This window comes from Anabrus simplex, chromosome 2 (assembly GCF_040414725.1).
Source record: "Anabrus simplex isolate iqAnaSimp1 chromosome 2, ASM4041472v1, whole genome shotgun sequence".
NCBI classification, from domain to species: domain Eukaryota; kingdom Metazoa; phylum Arthropoda; class Insecta; order Orthoptera; family Tettigoniidae; genus Anabrus; species Anabrus simplex.
Genome location: NC_090266.1, coordinates 250,330,575 through 250,351,719, shown reverse-complemented (window position 1 = coordinate 250,351,719; position 21,145 = coordinate 250,330,575). Strand labels below are relative to the sequence as shown.

The 21,145-nt window shown below is 41.9% G+C and overlaps 1 protein-coding gene across 1 annotated transcript in view; it reads left to right on the top strand.

Annotated features, from left to right (window-relative positions):
* Window positions 1-13,885: 13,885 nt before the first annotated feature.
* ths (thisbe) overlaps window positions 13,886-21,145 on the top strand; it is a 485,206-nt gene continuing 477,946 nt past the window's right edge. Inside the window, exon 1 of the mRNA XM_067139002.2 lies at window positions 13,886-14,064. Coding sequence (XP_066995103.1) covers window positions 14,045-14,064 — 20 coding nt within the window. The 5' untranslated portion in view covers window positions 13,886-14,044. The remainder of the gene's footprint in view (window positions 14,065-21,145) is intronic.

Genomic DNA, 21,145 nt, shown 5'->3' with positions numbered 1-21,145 from the left:
TTCAGCACAGCATGTGAGGCCGCCTGTGCTCGGTCCTGGTTCTCCTCACCAGTTGTATCCTCCCGACTCAAAGTCTCCCGCTCCAGGACACTGCCCCTGAGGTGGTAGAGGTGGTATCCCTCGCTGAGTCCGAGGAAAAACCAACCTGAATGGTAAACGTATTAAGAAAGGTAGAAAGAAAGAAGAATATCTGGGATATAAAGAAATTTTAAAAAACATGTCTCGAGATCTCTGCGGAAAATTTTCCTTTAAAGTCTCTCTTTAGGTTTATCAATAATTTGTGTGCATTTGTCCGCAAGTTTGCCTTTTATTGCTTCATTTTCTGTATAATGCAACATAATAATTTCGTGTGAGTATTTCTAGCCGGGTGCAGCCCTTGTAAGGCATACCCTCCGATGAGGGTGGGCGGCATCTGCCATGTGCAGGTAACTGCGTCGTTTATTTGGTGGAGGATAGTGTTATGTGTGGTGTGTGAGTTGCAGGGATGTTGGAGACAGCAAAAACATCCAGCCCCCGAGCCAGTGGAATTAAGCAATGAAGGTTAAAATCCATGACCCGGCTGGGAATCGAACCCGGGACCCTCTGAACCGAAGGCCAGTACGCTGACTATTCAGCCAACGATAATGCAACATGAAAAAACAAAGATATTTCTGAGAAATTAATTCCAACCACCGATGCTAGTCGGAGGAAGGCGGAAATTCTGACGGCTATTTGTAATTTTTATAAACTTCAAGAGCACAGAAGATATGTATAGCAGTTTAAATAAATTTAGTGCATTACTGCGCGTGACCTTCAGCAAAGTTATGGCGGATTTCGCACAGGTTTCGGCCGGTTTTTCTAGCTAAAAGTGCATTTACGCTCCCAGACTATGTAACAAACATTGATAAATGCTCGATGTCAGAGTAAAGTGAATACCGATGGAGCTTGCTCTACTCACGGTTGGACTATTGAACAGTTCGAGGACTGTTCGCTAAAATCAAAGTCATGGCGCCTAGAACCTCTTGAAGCGACTAACTCTGCGGGGGAGCTGTCCCCTGCTGCTAAACAGACAGCATGTAAAGAAAACACACCGGCGAATAACGAGTAGTCGAAACGCCTATTAGTTATGCAAACCTTATACGTATTTTTAGATCTCGATCTTTCCGAAGGCATGTTTTGAGGTCGGTCGTTTACAGCATTTATGAAAAGCAATTTCCCTATTCTGTGTAAAGTTAGCAAAGAACTTTACCCCAACCTACTTCAACCATCTGTACATGTAGAACCACAAGAACTGGTGTATAAAACTGTTGAAAGCATTCCCATATTCTTGAATTTCGTCGAGGTTGATCTGTAAGTGGGGAATTGAATGGCAGTCGAGGTCACAGTATTTACAAGCAGAAAGTTGAAGATTATGATGTCGAATATACATGTTTTTGATTGTCTTCTACCCTATTCCATTCATTGGTGTAATATCCGGACAGTTCTGTGGTGTAACGATCGTCCAGGATCAACATCGTATTGTAGACTTATTCGATTCATTTTCTCTAAAGAATCACCCGATTTGGTTTTAAGAGAAAATCTGACATGAAAACTCGTGCAGAGAATCTTGTGAACTGGTGACTATTGGTGACTGATTTACATTTAAATATGATGGTAACGTGTGTAACATTCTAAGTGGAGCCAACGTAATCTCAAATTGTTTCTTTTATGGTACGAAACCAACAGAAATTAATTCAACTACACCTTAACCTCTATTTGGTCTATCCCCACTTCATGCTATGATAAGAACTTTTGAACGTTTTCTACATATTGCGTATCGTCTATCCTTCAAAACCTGACAGGTTATGGTCCAGAAATAAAAGGAAATCCAAACGTACTTTTTTTGCTAGTGGCTTTTACGTCGCACCGACACAGATAGGTCTTATGGCGACGATGGGATAGGAAGGGCCTAGGATCTGGAAGGAAGCGGCCGTGGCCTCAATTAAGGTACAGCCCCAACATTTGCCTGGTGTGAAAAATGGGAAACCACGGAAAACCATCTTTAGGGCTGCCGACAGTGGGATTCGAACACACTATCTCCCGGATTCAAGCTCACAGCCGCGCGCCCCTAACCGCACGGCCAACTCGCTCGGTCAAACGTAGTTTAGAGAGAAAATGGGCCTGATTGTTGATAAACCCAAACAACACTTTGGGTCCTCCAACGAAGGCTATACGGCCAGGAAGTTCTTCGCTGTACCTAAGAAGATTTCTGAATTACCAGGCATTGATAAAACCCGTATTAGAAACTTATCTGTAATTTTATGGTAGTTGCTGATGGCAGAGTTATCGATTTAGACAAGTTTAGAGATATTATTTGTGACAGCAAAGAAATGTACCTAAAACTTGCATAAGCTTACGTACCATTCTTATTACGTGGCGAGTGGTTTACACAAGTTGCTAGTCCATGGAGTAGATATATTACAGTTCTTTGAGTTACCCGTAGGGAAGTTTTCGGGGAGGCTTTGGAAGCCATCCACAAGGTCTTCCGCCACACTAGGCTCAATCATCCATGGAAAACTTCTGGATCCAATACTTGCTTAGACCTTATGATGCATATGCTTCTTGTATCCGACTTTATTGTATCCTCACAGGGAAAATATTACAGGGAGAAATTACGACAGATACTAATCTGGAATGCCGTTTTACAGATGATGCTGGCCAACTCCATACCTCTATAGAAAACGATGATTTCTGAGATTGAGATGGTGATGACTGATCTGAGAAAAATTTTGAAACCATTATTAATTTATTTTCACTATTTTATTAGTGTTATGTAGTTTTGTTTCGTGTGCGTGAAATGTGTGAATTTATAAGGCAATTTATTATACCTTACTGAACTATCGGAAAAGACAGTCTTCTTTTTCTTTTGCTAGCGCTTTTCCCCACACCTGTCGAGTCACAGGTGCGAACTGCGTCGCACATGTGGATTTGGCTCTGTTTTACGGCCGGATGCCCTTCCGGACGCAACCCTATCTATCTATCTATCTATCTATCTATCTATCTATCTATCTATCTATCTATCTATCTATCTATCTATCTATCTGTATATATACTGACCGACAGAGCAAATGCAACACCAAGAAGGAGTGGTCAGAACTTTATGCCAATTGCAGGGTAGACTGACGTCACTGAGGTATGCTCTTGATGTGAAATGCGCCGCTGTGCTGTGCACGTAGCGAACGATAAATGGGACACGGCGTTGGCGAATGGCCCACTTCGTACCGTGGTTTCTCAGCCGACAGTCATTGTAGAACGTGTTGTCGTGTGCCACAGGACACTGTATAGCTAAGAATGCCAGGCCGCCGTCAACGGAGGCATTTCCAGCAGACAGGCGACTTTACGAGGGGTATGGTGATCGGGCTGAGAAGGGCAGGTTGGTCGCTTCGTCAAATCGCAGCCGATACCCATAGGGATGTGTCCACGGTGCAGCGCCTGTGGCGAAGATGGTTGGCGCAGGGACATGTGGCACGTGCGAGGGGTCCAGGCGCAGCCCGAGTGACGTCAGCACGCGAGGATCGGCGCATCCGCCGCCAAGCGGTGGCAGCCCCGCACGCCACGTCAACCGCCATTCTTCAGCATGTGCAAGACACCCTGGCTGTTCCAATATCGACCAGAACAATTTCCCGTCGATTGGTTGCAGGAGGCCTGCACTCGCGGCGTCCGCTCAGAAGACTACCATTGACTCCACAGCATAGACGTGCACGCCTGGCATGGTGCCGGGCTAGAGCGACTTGGATGAGGGAATGGCGGAACGTCGTGTTCTCCGATGAGTCACGCTTCTGTTCTGTCAGTGATAGTCACCGCAGACGAGTGTGGCGTCGGCGTGGAGAAAGGTCAAATCCGGCAGTAACTGTGGAGCGCCCTACCGCTAGACAACGCGGCATCATGGTTTGGGGCGCTATTGCATATGATTCCACGTCACCTCTAGTGCGTATTCAAGGCACGTTAAATGCCCACCGCTACGTGCAGCATGTGCTGCGGCCGGTGGCACTCCCGTACCTTCAGGGGCTGCCCAATGCTCTGTTTCAGCAGGATAATGCCCGCCCACACACTGCTCGCATCTCCCAACAGGCTCTACGAGGTGTACAGATGCTTCCGTGGCCAGCGTACTCTCCGGATCTCTCACCAATCGAACACGTGTGGGATCTCATTGGACGCCGTTTGCAAACTCTGCCCCAGCCTCGTACGGACGACCAACTGTGGCAAATGATTGACAGAGAATGGAGAACCATCCCTCAGGACACCATCCGCACTCTTATTGACTCTGTACCTCGACGTGTTTCTGCGTGCATCGCCGCTCGCGGTGGTCCTACATCCTACTGAGTCGATGTCGTGCGCATTGTGTAACCTGCATATCGGTTTGAAATAAACATCAATTATTCCTCCGTGCCGTCTCTGTTTTTCCCCAACTTTCATCCCTTTCGAACCACTCCTTCTTGGTGTTGCATTTGCTCTGTCAGTCAGTGTGTATATATATATATACTAGCTGATGTACCCGTGCTTCGCTACGGAATTATCCATTGTATACAGAATTCCAGGTTAGGTAGTGTAAACGTTGTGAGCAAGATTGTATGAAATTGCATAGATCTTAACGTTACCCTAGAAACGCTACGGGGAAGTCACCAAACATCTTTTCTCATATGAAGAGATAGGGGATTTTCACTGTAACGGTAGACCCTCTTGCATACCATCAGTCACAATCAGGGGAGCTTTCATTATAATGGTAGACACTCACTCTCCACATGCCTTTTTACATCCTCAGAAAGACTGTTGTAGTGGTTTTCCCAACTGAAATGAGCATACATTACAATGACGTCAGTAGGAATGGCGCGATTAAAAGCAATGCTTTCATATGAAATACTCAATCGAATGAAAACCACACATTTTCTCACTTTTAACGAACAGGACTAAGCTGCCGATCTAACAGTCTAAAGTTCCCGAGCTGGAGTGACCAGGCCGCAGACTGCCATGTGCCATGAACACTCTTCGTCCCATTTCGGTCGGGAGGGGTTCGAATAGTGGCGACTCCCAGGACAAAAACTATGCCCTTTTACTAATCTGTTTCCTAGGAGTACCCGATGAGTCGGAAAGTATCAATTCACTACACTGGCGGCGAAAAAATCTGACTTGGAGGCAAATTCTTCCTCCACGCAGAGGAGAAACCCCCTCTTCACTGCTAATTTGGAATAAAATTAATGTGGAATTTAATAAAAATGAAGAGGAAGAAGCTTTGATTAAGAAACGGCTCTTTTTAGGGTTGAATTTTGAGTTATTTAGTGAATTGTGGTGCTACAATTTGGAATAGCCCTGACTGCAATTGTAGACCAGGCCATACTACTAATGCTACTGCTCTACTAAGTGATCCTCTGTCTTAGTATGCCCACTGCTCATTCAAAACAGCGCGTCAGAGTAGGGATCGAATAGCTGGAATACTATAATGAACCAGTGTGTTACGTACCAGATGTATCAGAAAATGTTTGAACCAGGGGAATGGCATGCTAAGGAAGAAAATTTTCTAACTCCCCGTCTATTTTCCGCCAATATTCAGTCAGGCTATTATACTCGGTACGCAGCAGTAATCCCATCTATTGGAGTTGAGAGGCAGCATATGAGACAAAGAACATCACAACAAACAATGGTCAATGTAATGTTATTGTTGATCAATATTATGCGCTTTCGATATTATAGGCCTTCACATTTAGTTTTCCTCCGACTCTGAAAAACCACTCTTATCATAGTCGGTACGTTAAAACTGAATAAAACATGAATGACCGGAAATTGTATTCTCTATAACTTTTGTTATGTAGTACTTTTCGATTGGAGCAATAACATAGATATTTAAAAGTTACATTTTATGCGCCTTCCCCAAAACTACAATATCATCCAGGGTGAATAAAATTGTTTATAGCTTAGACTGTAGTTTCTTATTCCGCGACTCTACATACCGATTTTCATTAAATTTTGTTAACCCATTTTCTCGTGGCTCGGCGTTGATATGGACTTAGCAACAAAAAACACAAATTCATTAATGTCTGTGTTATCATAGCCTGTATGGTAAAAATGTATAAGACGCATATGGTCGGAAATTTAATTCTATATAACCTTGGTTATTTAGCATTTATCGATACGACCACTAAACACATAAATATTTGAGAATTAAATTTTAGAGCTTCCACTAAACTACCATTTCACTCAGCTTGAATTAAATGATTTATACCCTGGATTGTATTGGCTCATACTCCTACTTCGCATACCAATTTTCAATGAGATAGGACCACTAATAACGTAAATATTTAAGAATTTAGTTTTAGGCCTTTCCCTAAACTACCATTTCACTCAATGTGAACAAAATTATTTATAGCCTAGATAGTAGTGACTTACTCCCTGACTTTGCATACCAATTTTTATTAAGATAGGACCACTAATAATATAAATATTTGAAAATTAAATTTTAGGCCTTCCCTAAACTACCATTTTAATCAGCGTGAATAAAATTGGCCTAGATTGTAGCGACTTATTCGCTGACTTTGCATACCGATTTTCAATAAATTCTCTTCAGCCGTTTTCTAGTGATGTGTGTACATACAGACAAACAGACAGACAGACAGATAGAAATTACGGAAAAGTAAAAAGTGCATTTCCTTGTTACTGTGGACATGACCGATACAGAAATACCATTATTTTCAAATTGTGAGCAATGTACAGACAAAATTCTTATTTTATATATATATATAGATAGATATATGTGGAGGGATGTAATCACTTTTGCATATTTCTGTGGTGCTTGATAGTGTGGTATGTTATCTGAATATGATGAGGAGAGTGTTGGGACGGACACACACACCCAGTCCCCGAGACAGGAGAATTAATCAGAAGCGATTAAAATCCCAGACCCGGCCGGGGATCAAACCCGGGACCCTCTGAACTGAAGGCTAGTACACTGACCATTATCGGAAGAGACAGTATTTTCTGTATATTTACAGTCGCAAAGTTTAACAGCGACAAAATTGTTTCTTTCGGTCTAAGTGGCCAGTGAGCGCTTTAAAAAACAATAAACATGTGATGAAAACTTAATTTTGATTTTTGTCCACTCCTCCCATATGTTCGATGCACCGTATGGAGGGCAAATTAGAGGGTAACGCCTTCCCTCTGGCCAGGAGATATGTGGTGATTTGTGGTGTAGTGAAGGACGAAGGAGAAGGGATCCGCCTTGGCCTATAAATGGGAACTGCTTTGGCCTTTGTCCAGAAGTGAGAATAGGAAACCAAGGAAAATAATAATAATTTTATTTGCTTTACGTCTAACTTTACTAACTACTTTAATGGATTTTGCAGACTTCAGGGAGCAGGAATTTAGTCCCGTCGGAGTTCTTTTACATTCCAGTAAAACTACCGGCACGAGTCTGGCGTGTTTGAGCACCTTCAAATACTACCGGACTGAACCAGGGTCGAGCCTGTCAAGTTGGGGTCAGAAGGCCACCGCCTCAACCGTCTGAACCACTTAGCCCGGCAAACCACGGCAAACGATTCTCAGGACAGCAGGGGTTTGAACCCACTCGCCTGCCGAATGCAGAGTTGTATCATAGCGATCTGCATGGTGCAGGAATTCACGAGACTTGGCTAAAATCCTTCACGCGGCCGGTTGTCGAACTCGAGATCCTTTGAACCGAAGGCCACGACGATGACCATTCAGCAAAAGAACTAGGCAGATTTTCGAAATAATCCGCATTCGAAAAATAAGTTGTATCCAATGTTGAAAAGAGTTCATGCTTCATGTGAGTAGCCTATCACAAGTGGGAGAGAGTAACGTCAGACTCAGCCAGGAGCTGCTGGCTCGACACACGTTCTGTACAAGTTCTACAGTGCACTTGATCTCAACTCCGCACAAGCGAGCCTCATCTGACTTCCTCTCGCAAGGCTTCTTTTTTTCCTGTTCCTGATTTCCACTCCACTGTGATAACATTCCCTAAAATATACTGACATGTTAACAGACTTTCACTTAAAATGTTCTCAGGATAGGAACGGGAGATGATAGAAGAATTTGTAAGCTACGAAAAGTTAAGGATGAGAAACTTGACATGCTAGGTGTAAGGCTCATGTCTAAAGAAAACAGACAACATTATATTTTTGGGGTGTACAGAACTGGAAAGTGTGGCGCTGACGCTTAAGTGGAATGTTTGATAAGAAAATCAGCTTTGCGGGAAATTACACGGAAAGTACATGTTGCAGGTGATCTCAATTTACCAAATGTCAATTGGGAAGGTAATGCGAATGGCAGGGAGCATGACCAGCAAATGGTAAATATATTAATCTGGGGAGGATAGCTCAATCAGAAAGTGATGGAACCAACTAGAGGGAAGAATATCCTGGACGTTGTGCTGGTAAAATATAATGATCTGTGTAGAGAAACTGAAGTAATAGATGGTGTAAGTGATCATGAAGCTGTTTTCGTCTTAGTTCAAAATAAGTGCGATAAAAAGAAAGGTTGTAAAAGCAGGACTATTAGGGAGTATCATATTATTGATAAGACAGATATGAGCGAGTTTTTTAAAAATAATTATGATCCGTGGAAAATAGTAAATATATATATAAACAGTCTGTGGGTTGGGTTTAAAGCAATTCTTGAGGAATGTGAAAACCTTTAAAGGTGGTAAAAATGGCAAAGACCCACTATATGATAACAGAGAAGTAAAGAGTCTAAAGAGGAGGTTCTGGTTGGAAAGAGATGAAGTTAGAAATAGTTGTTGAAGTAAGGAGAAATTGAAGGAACTTGGCAGGAAGAAGTCAGCTAATGATAACATAACATGATGGCAAGCATGATTGGCAGTCACGAAAATTTTACTGAAAAATGGAATGGAATATATATAGGCTAGGCAGAAACAGGTTCCAGGAAGGACATTCCTGGAATCATGACTGAACAATGTGAGCGTATTTGTGAGGATTTACAGAAGGCAAAAGTATTTAAGTAGCCTTATGTAAAGAGTGTTGGTTACAAAGATGATGTCCAGGTAGAGGAGGTAATTAATACTAACGGAGTATTGTGTTGTGTTTTACCCACGATAAAAAATACATTTACAATAAAGATACAAAAGTTGAAAACTAGAAAAGCGGCTGGAATTGTTGAGATTTCAGAGGATATACTGAAGGCACCTTTTCTCTAAAATGAAATATAGTTCAGGAAGAGATTCGAATATCCCATAAATTGTATGTAAATATCTATGTGATGGTCAATGGGTTGGGATATAGTACCATGTCTTAAGTCTTATTTGATTACTCCTTGCATGAAGGAGCTATACCAAACGAAAGGAGAGTAGCTATAGTAGCCCCGGTGTATAAAGGAAAGGGTGATATACATAAAGCGGATAATTACAGGCCGATCATTTTGATAAATGTTACATGTAAGCATTGGGAAAAAACTCTTTCTGATTATATTAGATATGAATGCAAAATTACTAAATGATTTGATAGAAGGCAGTTCGCGTTTAGGAAAAGATATTCCATTGAAGCTCAACTTGTACAGTAGGATTCCAGCAACGTATAGTAGATCTTTTGGATTCAAGAGGTCAAATCTCGATTGACCACCTAGGACTTCTGATGGATTAGATCATGGGAGACTACTGAGAGCAGTAGGACTGGGCAGAAGAGTGACTGAATGGATACTATATTTCTAGAAAATAGAACTCAGAGAATTAGAGTAGGCGAAACATTATCACTGATCCTGTAATAATTAACAGGGGAATTCCTCAAGGTAGTATTATTGGACCGTTATATTTTCTAATATATATTGTGTATAGATGATATGACTAAAGGACGTTTTGCGGATGACGTTATAATATATAGAGTAATGAATAAGATACAAGATTACTGAGCGAGTCGGCCGTGCGGTTATGGTCGCCAAGTCGTGGTTTTGAATTCGGGAGACAGCGGGTTCGAACCCAAATATCGGCATCCCTGAAGTTGGTTTTTCGTGGTTTCCCATTTGCACACAAGGCAAATGCCGGGTTGTCCCTTAAATAAGGCCACGGAAACTTATTTCGCACTCCTAGCCCTTTCTTATCCAATCATTGCCATAAAACCTATCCGTGTCGGTGCATAAAAACATTACAAGATTGGGAGCGACTGCAAAAACACTTTAGAAACATTGTGAGGTGGACAGCATGAAACGCAATGAAATGTCCGGTTGTGAGTTTCAAAAAGAGTAAAAGACCTCTCAGTTTTAATTACTGCATTGATGAGCTGAACGTTCCTCATGGCGATCATTGTAGCTACCTTGATGATAATTTTTTTTTTTTTTTTTGCTATGGGCTTTACGTCGCACCGACACAGATAGGTCTTATGGCGACGATGGGATGGGAAAGGCCTAGGAGTTGGCGGGAAGCGGCCGTGGCCTTAAGTAAGGTACAGCCCCAGCATTTGCCTGGTGTGAAAATGGGAAACCACGGAAAACCATCTTCAGGGCTGCCGATAGTGGGATTCGAACCTACTATCTCCCGGATGCAAGCTCCCTTGATGATAATAAAAGGAAAGATCTACGTTTGGGAAATCACATAAATGGGATTGTACTCGTAAATAAAGGTTAGGGATCTCTTTAATGGATAAGAGGGTATTTAGGGATTGTAGTAAGGATTTAAAGGAAAGGGCATATGCCTCCAGGTCTCTGATAAGACCACAACTAGAGTACGGTTCGAATATATGGGACTATCACCAGGATTACTTAATTTCAGAACTGAAAAAAATCAAAAGAAAAGCAGCTCGATTTGTTCTGGATGATTCCGAAAAGAGAGTACGGTTACGGAAATGTTGGAAAGTTTGTGGGGGGGGGGGATTTCATATTTTTACATATATGCCGTATATAAATGATATGACTAAAGAACTGGAATCAGACATAAGATATTTTTACGGATGACGTTGTACTATAGCAGAGTACAAGGTGCTCGCCTAAGCGGTATGTTTCGAGATGTCAGTGGAGAGATGGAGTGGAATGGCATTAGAAGACGAGTTAGTCTGAGTGTTGTTTTTAAAAGTAGGAAAGATCACAATGTGAAGATAAAGTTGGAATTCGAGAGAATAATTTGGGGCAAATATTCCTATAACAGAATATTTGTGGAAAGAGGAGTTATGGAGTGGAAAAATTTACTACAGGGTGTGTTCGATAAATTCCCAAACTCTTTGAAAATTATTTAAGAAAAGGCTAGGTAAACAACTGTTAGGAAATTTGACAAATGGGCCACTGCACTTAATGCAGAACATTGATTGATTGATTGATTGATTGATTGATTGATTGATTGATTGATTGATTGATTGATTGATTGATTGATTGATTGATTGATTGATTGATTGGCTGTATCACATGACTAGCATTAATTTAGAAACACAATATAAGACATTTGTGGTCAAAACAATCTGTCCTATTTGAATACGAAGATAGCAACATTAAAGGAGGCCAAGATAGGACGATTCATGATACGACCAAGGCTAGTAGGCTTGCGATATGACCAGCTGTGTAGCGTAGTGGTATAGGTGTTCCTTTCCTGTTCTCGGGGTTACTAAATCCAATATCGACACAGTCCGTACGATCTTAGTTGGCTTAGAGTTTAAATACATAAGACCTGTATCAGTGGACTTACGAGTGCGTTAAAGTGTTGATTTCCAGAATAAGATTCTGGATCTCAGAAATTATTTATGGCTGGCAGGAACTGAAGGGATATTAATCACACAACATTATTATTATTATTATTATTATTATTATTATTATTATTATTATTATTCTCTCTGTCTTTCTTTCTTTCTCCTTCCTTAATCCGTTTACACTCCAGGGTTGTTTTTCCCCTCGGACTCAGCGAGGGATAACACCTCTACCGCCTCATGGGCAGGGTTCTGGAGCGGGAGACTGGGTAGGCGGATACAATTGGAAAGGAGGATCAGTACCGCACCCAGGTGGCCTCACCTGCTGTGGTCAATAGGAGACTTGAGAGGGGATGGGAAGGTTGGAAGGGATAGACAAGGAAGAGGGAAGGAAACGGCCGTGGCCTTAAGCTAGGTACAATCCCGGTATACGCCTGGAGGAGAAGTGGGAAACCACGAAAAACCGCTTCGAGGATAGCTGAGGAGGGAATAGAACCCCCTCTACTCAGCCGACCTCTCGAGGCTGAGTGGAGCCCGTTCGAGCCCTCATACAAATTTTCAAATTTAGTGGCAGAGCCGGGAATCGAACCCGGGCCTGCGGGGGTGGCAGCTAATCACACTAATATTACACCACAAAGGCGGACTAGAATTATTATTATTATTATTATTATTATTATTATTATTATTATTATTATTATTATTATTATTATTGAACAAATAGCCCTTTGTATTTTAGTCCTTCAAGTAGCAGTCTTACGTCTTAATGTTCCGTATCAAAGCGTCTACTAGTACGTTCGTAATTAGTGGTTGGACTAAACAGTAGATAGTTCCTCATAATGTTATCAGTCTCGCTTCACATCATCTCTTCTTCTTCCTTGGCTGAATAGTCAGCGTAATGGCCTTTGGTTTAGATGGTTCCGTATTCGATTCCCGGCCGGATCATGGACCTTAATCTTATGAGGTTAATTCCCTTTGTTCGGAGACTGGGTACCTGTGCTCTCCCCAGCATTCCTGCAACTTATACACCACACACTACCCTATCCCCCGCCACAATAGGAAGCCGTTTGCCATACACAGCAGATGCCGCCCTCCCTATTCAGAGAGTCTGCCTCATAGGCGCTGCACCAAGCTAGGAGCAGCCACCGGACGAGTTGGCCGTGCGATTAGGGGCACGCAGCTGTGAACTTGCATCCGGAAGATAGTGGGTTCGAACCCCACTGTCGGTAGCCCTGAAGATGGTTTTCCGTGGTGTCCCATTTTCACACCAGGCAAATACTGGGGCTGTACCTTAATTAAGGCCACGGCCTTTCCTATCCCACCCTTAGACCTTTGTGTCGGTGCGACGTAAAACAGCTTGTAAAAAGAGGTACAGCAACACGAAATTAATGAATTAATCATTCCTTTCCTACTTCAATAACATAATGCGTATGGGGACACGATTAGCCTAGTGGCTTAATTGCTGGCTCTGTACCCGGAGGGCTGTTGTTCGAATCCGGTCGATCCCGTGTTGGAATTTTCACTTGAAAATCACGTGGAGTCATGAAGGGCATCCGACATAAAGCCCTGGCCGAAACCAAAATAAGCCTGAGTGCTCGCAACTCAACAATTAACTGGGATAAGCGGAAGATAGACAGTAACTGCATACTTTTCCGAGGCTTGGACGTATGCTACAAACGTCACTACCGTGTATGCTTCTGTATCTTAATGTTTCAAATACATTATTACTAGACCTGTAACGTAGTCAAGTACTCGACAATTGTTCGGTCAGTATAACGGTACACGCAATTTATTCCCACCCTAGTTCACTGCAATCTGATTACGTTGCGTGCAAGAGCTGAAAATGTCTACCATTCTCGTAAGAAAAATCAATAATGTCTCAAGGTGTACCCATGCTTGCTTAATTGTAGTTTTATTTAAGAAATTATATGGAAATCACAGGCAAAGGTGTTTCGGGTAGCTGCAGTGGTATCTGCTACTCGTTACGTAGTGCGGGTGGCCTGCATGCCGGGAACAAGCCGTACGTCACGCGGACCATGGAGGGGAGAAGCTGTGTGTAGTAGTGGTAGGGGTAGGGGCACACTGGGAAACCAGTACATTATCAGCGGCCGCGAGGAAAAGGTACGAACAGTCTGTGGCGCGCGCTCTTACTGAGTGGTTGTCTAGTGCGCATGCTCCTAACTTGAAAAAAATAAAATAATAATAAGAGAATAAAAGAAAAAAGGAAAAAAACGTACGACATTTCAATAATAAAAAAGGAGCTCGTACTGGCCTGGAGAATGTGTTTTGCGCTAAGTTTTGCGGGCTTAGTTGTGGCGGTGTTGTGAAGTGGTGGTGCTGTGTGATGATGGTGTTGGCTTCAGTGGTCGCTGCTCCTCGTGGCACCACGCGCGCCTGAGTGCTGGATGCTCCTCACTGTGTACACGTGAGTACATCCATCCTTGCATGCTTAGCTTCCTCTTCTTACCGTGCCGCACAAGTACTTCACAATAATGCTTCATGTTCTTCTCCACCAGGACACCTTCTGGGTAATGTTACCTCAAAGTCTTCGGCTGTAAGCAGACATCTCAATTTCGCCTCATAAATGATTGATGAAGTTTCTATGACAGTACCTTTTTAACTTCATATTCCGATAGAAATGAATCTAATGAAACCTATTTAACGCTTTTCTACAGATATTCTGGAAATCATGGTATACATATTGAATATGAACATAACATTGACAGTATTTTGGTGGATTCTTGTTTAAATAGAGAATGTAAAGGCAGGAGGTGTATCATATCACTTCATTCCCACAGTCCTTAGATTGATCGAAAATATACAGAATAATATTCGTGTTAGAGATATCTCCCCAAAGAGCTACCGGTAAAATCCCCCTCTACCGATGATCATAAACTTGTGCGCAATATCATCAAACTAATTCTGTACTTCCTTAGGTGAAACCTAAGCGACTCTACGCCGTCCATTGTAATTCTGAAGTCTAAAATTCGGCTAAATTTTGAAATATCACGTGTAGGTTATTTAAACTTCTAAGGTGAATTAAGCAGGAAAGGGGCACACGCTGAAGGGAAACCTGCTGCTATTAGCTGATATCCAATATTTACCTATTAAAAGCGTTATTACATGGTAGAACCAGTAACCATCGCCTGAGTATAACATTAATTGATTCAGAACGGAAAACATTGGTTGAAGTTTCATAGCTTCCCTCTTATAAATATAGTTTTGACCCGCAGGCATACAGAACATTAAATTCATAGCCCTGTAGCTCTGTGGGAATTGAGGAATACATACATGGGCAAGTATTTTAATACGCCTTCTACTCGTGTGATAAGGATAATCCTACTCCGTGTCTAAAGAAATCAGCACACAGTAGACATGCCTCTGCTGCTCGCTGTTCCTACATCGGTAATCCCAATCGTGCCTCAATCGATAAATCTAGACACACGGTACTAAGTGGAGTCTTCCTTCTCCCAGTAGAACAGGATACTTTAAGCGATTGTATTTTCATCTGAACATTCATAACAACCGTTTATCTATATTCAACACGATTTATGACAATTTTCCATTGGAGACTAGGGGAGTACTTGTTACTGCGTAGTGTTGGTTAAATAGAGCATGCTAATTTCTTAATAGTCAACGCTTGCTGCATTTTGAATACAATTTTAGAGGACTGGAAGAGAAATGTAAGAATGGAATTTAAAATGTATTTCCAAATTAGGGCCTATATCAAAGTCAAACCACACAACTACCACCATCGGGTAGTCTAACTACAGTACCTATTGGTCGCTAAGGATTTTAGTAGGAAATCTGTATATCTCTACTCTCAGTTTCATCACACTACTGCACTCTAAATCTGCAAGTTATATGCTTTCCCCGCAAATGTCACCATATCGATCTCTTAGCGTACCGTACAATTCCCGAATGACGTTTAACTGCTGATTAATCTATAATAACCATGTACTACTTGGGGTAGTTTTTCAGATGGCTGCAAGCATCAACGCATTTTCAGTGCAGATGTGCCGTATGGCATGCCGGTCTTCTCCGTCAAATTCTTCGTTAGGTTCATTACTTACAAAGTTCATTACATATATGATTATTACATATTTTAGCCATGATACTTGGATTATGGATGTTACAGTGAGTCTTTTATCCATTAATTTACTATTGTAGCGCATACAGTTTAGCATACTTAACCTTACGGTCGGTACATATACGGTACATTTCAGTACTAAGATACAGCCTAAAATGAATTTGTCACCCTTAGCTAAGGAGCATATTATCTTGTATATAAAATATCGGCGTGTGTAGTGGCAGATACGTAAGAACATTCGTATCACCGCAGATCCATACGGTATGAAGTAGTCTTCTCGTTTTAAAAGGCGTGAATTATTCAGGGATTACACAGGAAGTGATGTATTATTAAACAGCTTCCTGCTACACTTTGTTTGTCATTTTACAGCAACATTCCAAGAAAACTTTGGTAACTTACCGCCTAGCAGTAAGAAATATCAAGCTCAATGCGTATATTCTACAATCTTCTCAGTATAACTTAAAACAATTGATGAATATGACTTATGCTGTTCAGTAATCACAGTGAAATGAAGCTAATTCTATCGACATGCAGATCCACCTCTTGAGATTACACAGAGTTGTACAAATTAGCTCCGGAATTCAACGTTTGCGTTCACATTATTTTTGTTGCCCTGTGTATTTTACTGGAGGCGGATAGTTTTTCTTCGTCATAATTTCGCCGAAATTAAGGAAAGAATGTTTTTAAGATAAGTTAGCACGGAAAAGTGGTAAATCGGAAATAATTGGGCATCACTTTACTGTTACGTTCATCACACATACGCGCACTCCAAGAAATGTACGCCGGAATTATGATGACTGCATGAAATCCGCTGATGACGTTTTTAATGAATGTGACAGTCCTCTAGTAGGTTGGCATTTGGTGGAATTTAGAACCAGAATGAAAACTGGTTATCACATATTACACCGATTTACAGAAGTATGAATTTATACACAGACGTACTATGAAATTACTTCACATGGTTAAGCCTCATCTGGAATTTAGATGGTGTGAAGATACCGTATCTAGAAAGAGTCTCATTATAGTGGCACGTTTCTTATCACCATCATACTTTGATTTTCGAATATGTTATCAATTATACTTTCAAATGAACAGTTTTTCTTCGGTTTACTTCAGTTAGTCTGGTTAACGACCAGCCTTACTATGTAACAGTATCTCTACTGTCTTAATACTAAAAATACCGTAATTGCGTATGTCTTTTAAAAGTTTTAAATACTCATTTAATTTTTGCGGGTTGAATTGTATTATTCAATTGGAAAATAAACTGGATAACTATATGTTCACAGATACTAAACATGTAATGTTTTCAGACGGCAACGAGTTTCTATGACATTCGTTTTCACAATCAGAAATACTGTATATACGTATTAGATTTACGGATTTTGATTCACAAGTTAACTACTTATAAGCTTTAAAGTCAAGGAAGTGTCGCCTCATATTTTCAGTCGGCGAAGAAGTTCGCAAAAAAGCAACATCCGCATTTTTCACGGAATTCTTTCCTTCGTGCTATTGTGATCATTATAACAGCCTCTACAGCAAACACTTCTACATTCATGAGCTAACGACGCATGATCGAGATTTAAACTTAATGTTACAGGAAAAGGAGTGTATTGATTTTCTCAAGTTATAAATTTCTTCGAAGCTTTAGTGCCAGTGTGTCGAGAGACAGATTTAGTAGAGAAGAGTTTCATACTGAGTAACGATTTCAATCCGACATGCCAAGTAGGAGTGTTTACGTTTATCTTGGGAGTTAATATCCTTCAAACTGAAAATAGCTTTTCAACGATACGGTATATTATTTTTCATTGTATGCCTTTATTACCGTCAGTATATTTATCCTGCCCTTAAAGAACTGGAACGTACCACTAGTGAAATTCCAATCACAAACAGTCTCATAAATACCCACACATTAAATATAGGTACATTTCAGCGCCATAGATCCTTTCCGAAGAATACAGGAGACGGCCAGGTGGAACAGTAAGGTTTCTGAGCGCCACGCGAGACGCTCGCTCCGCGCTGCGAACTCTGAATTTCGAAGATCGGTATTCTTGGACAGTTGTTAACACAGCGATCAATTCGTTCTATGTTTAAAAATTAATGTCGGCTGTTTCATCATTTTCAAGCAACGTATTGCCGAAGACTCGTTTTAAGGAATAGCCTATGTTTCTTTGATGATAAGAATTCTGAAATAACTTAGTGTACAGAGTTGCTTCCTGTGCATGGAATTTTTTTTTACAATTTGCTTTATATCGCACCGACGCAGATAGGTCTTATGGCGACCAAGGGATAGGAAAAGCCTAGGAGTGGGAGGGAAGTGGCCGTGACTTTAATTAAGGTAAAGCCCCAGCATTTGTTTGTGTGAAAATGGGAAACCACGGAAAAGCATCTTCAGGGCTCCGACAGTGGGGATCGAACCCACTATCTCTAGGATGCAAGCTCACAGCTGCGCGCCCCTAACCGCACAGCCAACTTGCCCAGTGAACATGGAATCGTACTGACAGGACGGCTAGACTTTTGTTAGATCAACATCGGTGAACTAAATGGTGGGAGGAATCTTGTGTTTTAAACGTATGACATATCAATGAGATGTGTTTCTGTTGCTGTAGGTACTGTGTTTAGAGATTACAAAATCATCAGCACCATACGCTTATCGTGCGAGAGAACTGCATGCGACGATCTTTGTTCTTTTGGAACCTGTACAAATGTGTATCTTTTTTATTAATTAAATCTAGGGCATACTGAGAAAGGTTAATGTAAGATATCAACATTTTCAGTGTCAGCGGCAGTAGGATTATAGGTTTACAGACTGTTGATGTTGTGATGTTTTTTGCTAGTTGCTTTACGTCGCACCGACACAGATAGGTCTTATGGCGACGATGGGACAGGAGAGGGCTAGGATTGGGAAGGAAGCGCCCGCCGACTTAATTAAGGAACAGTCCCAGCATTTGCCTGGTGTGAAAATGCGAAACCACGGAAAACCATTTTCATGGCTGCTGACAGTGGAGTTCGAACCCACTATCTCCCGAATACTGGATACTGGCCTTACTTAAGCGACGGCAGCTATCGAGCTCGGTATTTTTCCATTTCAAAAACCCACATGCATTGGGTGGGATTCGAATTGCGGCCACCTTGGTTAGAACCCAGTGCACTCGGATAATCCACTCCTCAGCATGTGCCTATAATGGATTGTACTGGAATCAACCCAATGTATTCTAGCTCCCTGATGATAGGCTTATTGTAGGCTGCTAAGTATCTTAGTCTGAACGGTGGTTGAATAAAGGGCGAAACCAAAGAATAAGCACAGGTCGAAAACTTTGACGCGTGCCAGTACACTGCGACGTTATACAAAACGTGAAGTTAAAATAGTTAGAGGCTTTCGGGACTCGAACAGGAACTCATCTAATTTTCAGTCGACTGAATTTATGACTCCGCCAATGAGGGCTATAGACGGTAGCTTCCACACTTTCAATCCATAAATGAATCAGCTGTACAGTATAGGCCTATGCCATTTCTAACAGCTCCCTTATGGTTCCGCAGCTAGTACTTATTTCGATTAAAACTTGGCTGCAGTCATTGGAGTTCCTCATTTAACTCATGAGTACGTCCATCAACGAGGTGCTCTACTGCATAGTGTGGGAAAGACAAGTCCTTACCTCTTTGCGATATTTCTTTTGCTTCAGTAATCAAATTATGACCCAAGCGTAACTTGAACGTATTCATTACCTGAGACAGCTCACCAAGTGCAAGCAGCTGCGACGTTCCTTCAAATTGTTTTCCCATTTCAATTGTTTGTTGGTTTGGAATTGTTTTACGGCTTTATTGAGGGATTACAAGTGTGCTTCATGCCGGCACAATGGAGTTCTTCTCCACACCAGAACCTATTAGCATGTTGTTGTGAAAGAGGAACGCTAAGAGGTAGCTATACCAACCTGTTTTCGACGAAATGTTAGCTAGATCATGTCTCGTGGAAAATGAATGGTTAATTAATATACAAACTTGTAGTTCATGATATACTTTCAAAATTTGGTCGTTTACTTTCTTGGCGTTAGCTCATAGATTTGGTTGAAATTCATTGACAGACCTGCATCTTCTACAAGACGTAATAATTCAATAACAGAAATATATATCGAATGGACAGTTGAATGTTTCACGTATCCGAACGATGTGTACATCTTCATTACAGATTGTCATATATTTTAGCAGTTAAGTCTACATTCCTCTCAGAATGAACTAACGGCCTCTTTAGTTCCCTGCTTGTAACTACCTCTGTTGTCAAATTCCCTTCCACGGATCTTAACATGAAATCGGACTAACTCTTTTACTCTTCTCGATCGAGTCCATCATTCTCCTAGGTAACTAACCATCCTCCATTCGCCTCACATGACCTCACTGCTTTGATGTGTCTTAGCATCAGTTTACGCACCATACATCCCGAATTCTCTCAACGCTCTTCCTTGTCATCCAAAGTTGTTATCCTTAATTTAGACGTTATCCCTGCGTTACTAATAGCATTTGCCATTATTTCTACCTGCTTGTACTATCAGTTTTCCTTGTCGGTAGATGCAGAGTGGGTATCGGCCCTTGGGTTTCGTCCCTTAAGAGGCCACGGCTTGTCCGTGGTCCAACAGCTCCGTATTCTGACCGGCCAATCGAGCAGAGGAAAGTTGGCCACGGCTCTACCGTGACTCTACTCCTCTGGATTCGGGAGACGGGTCTGGGGCACAGTGCCGGACTACACGCCTGGCCCCACCTGTCGGCTGTCCTGAGAATGGTTTTCCGTGGTTTTCCAATCTCCTGCACTAAGGCGAATGCTGGGACAGTTCGTACTGTAGACCACGGCCGCCCAATCCCTCACCTTCTCCGCACATCACCTTCACCGTAACAAATCTCCTGGCCTGAGAGACGGCGTCACCGTCTAAGAGGCCCGCCTCCCCCTTCAGGGGAGGAATGAAAACGTTTAGTAGTAGTAGCAATCTTCCTCACTGCTATGATGTGTCTTAGCATCAGTTTACGCACCATACATCCCGAATTCTCTCAACGCTCTTCCCTGTATTGAAAAGTCGACCTGAGAACAGACCAATGTAAACATAATTTCGTCCATGAATTCACCTTCTCCTGACGATTTGAGTGGCGTAGCCGTTTAGTCGTCGGCCTTTTGTTTCCATGATGGCGGGTTCCGTACTGGATGAATTCGATAGCATTTAAGGATATTTAAATGCTTCCATCTCGTTAATGTACACCTGTGGGACAACATTTCTACACCCTGACGTAGGCTATCTCAAACCATAGCTATTGAAAATACATTAAACATTTTTTTTGCTAATGACTTTACGTCATTGGTGTCTGGGTAGCGTGCTTGCCTCTTACCCGAAGGCCCCGGGTTCGATTCCCGGCCAGGTCAGGGATTTTTACCTGG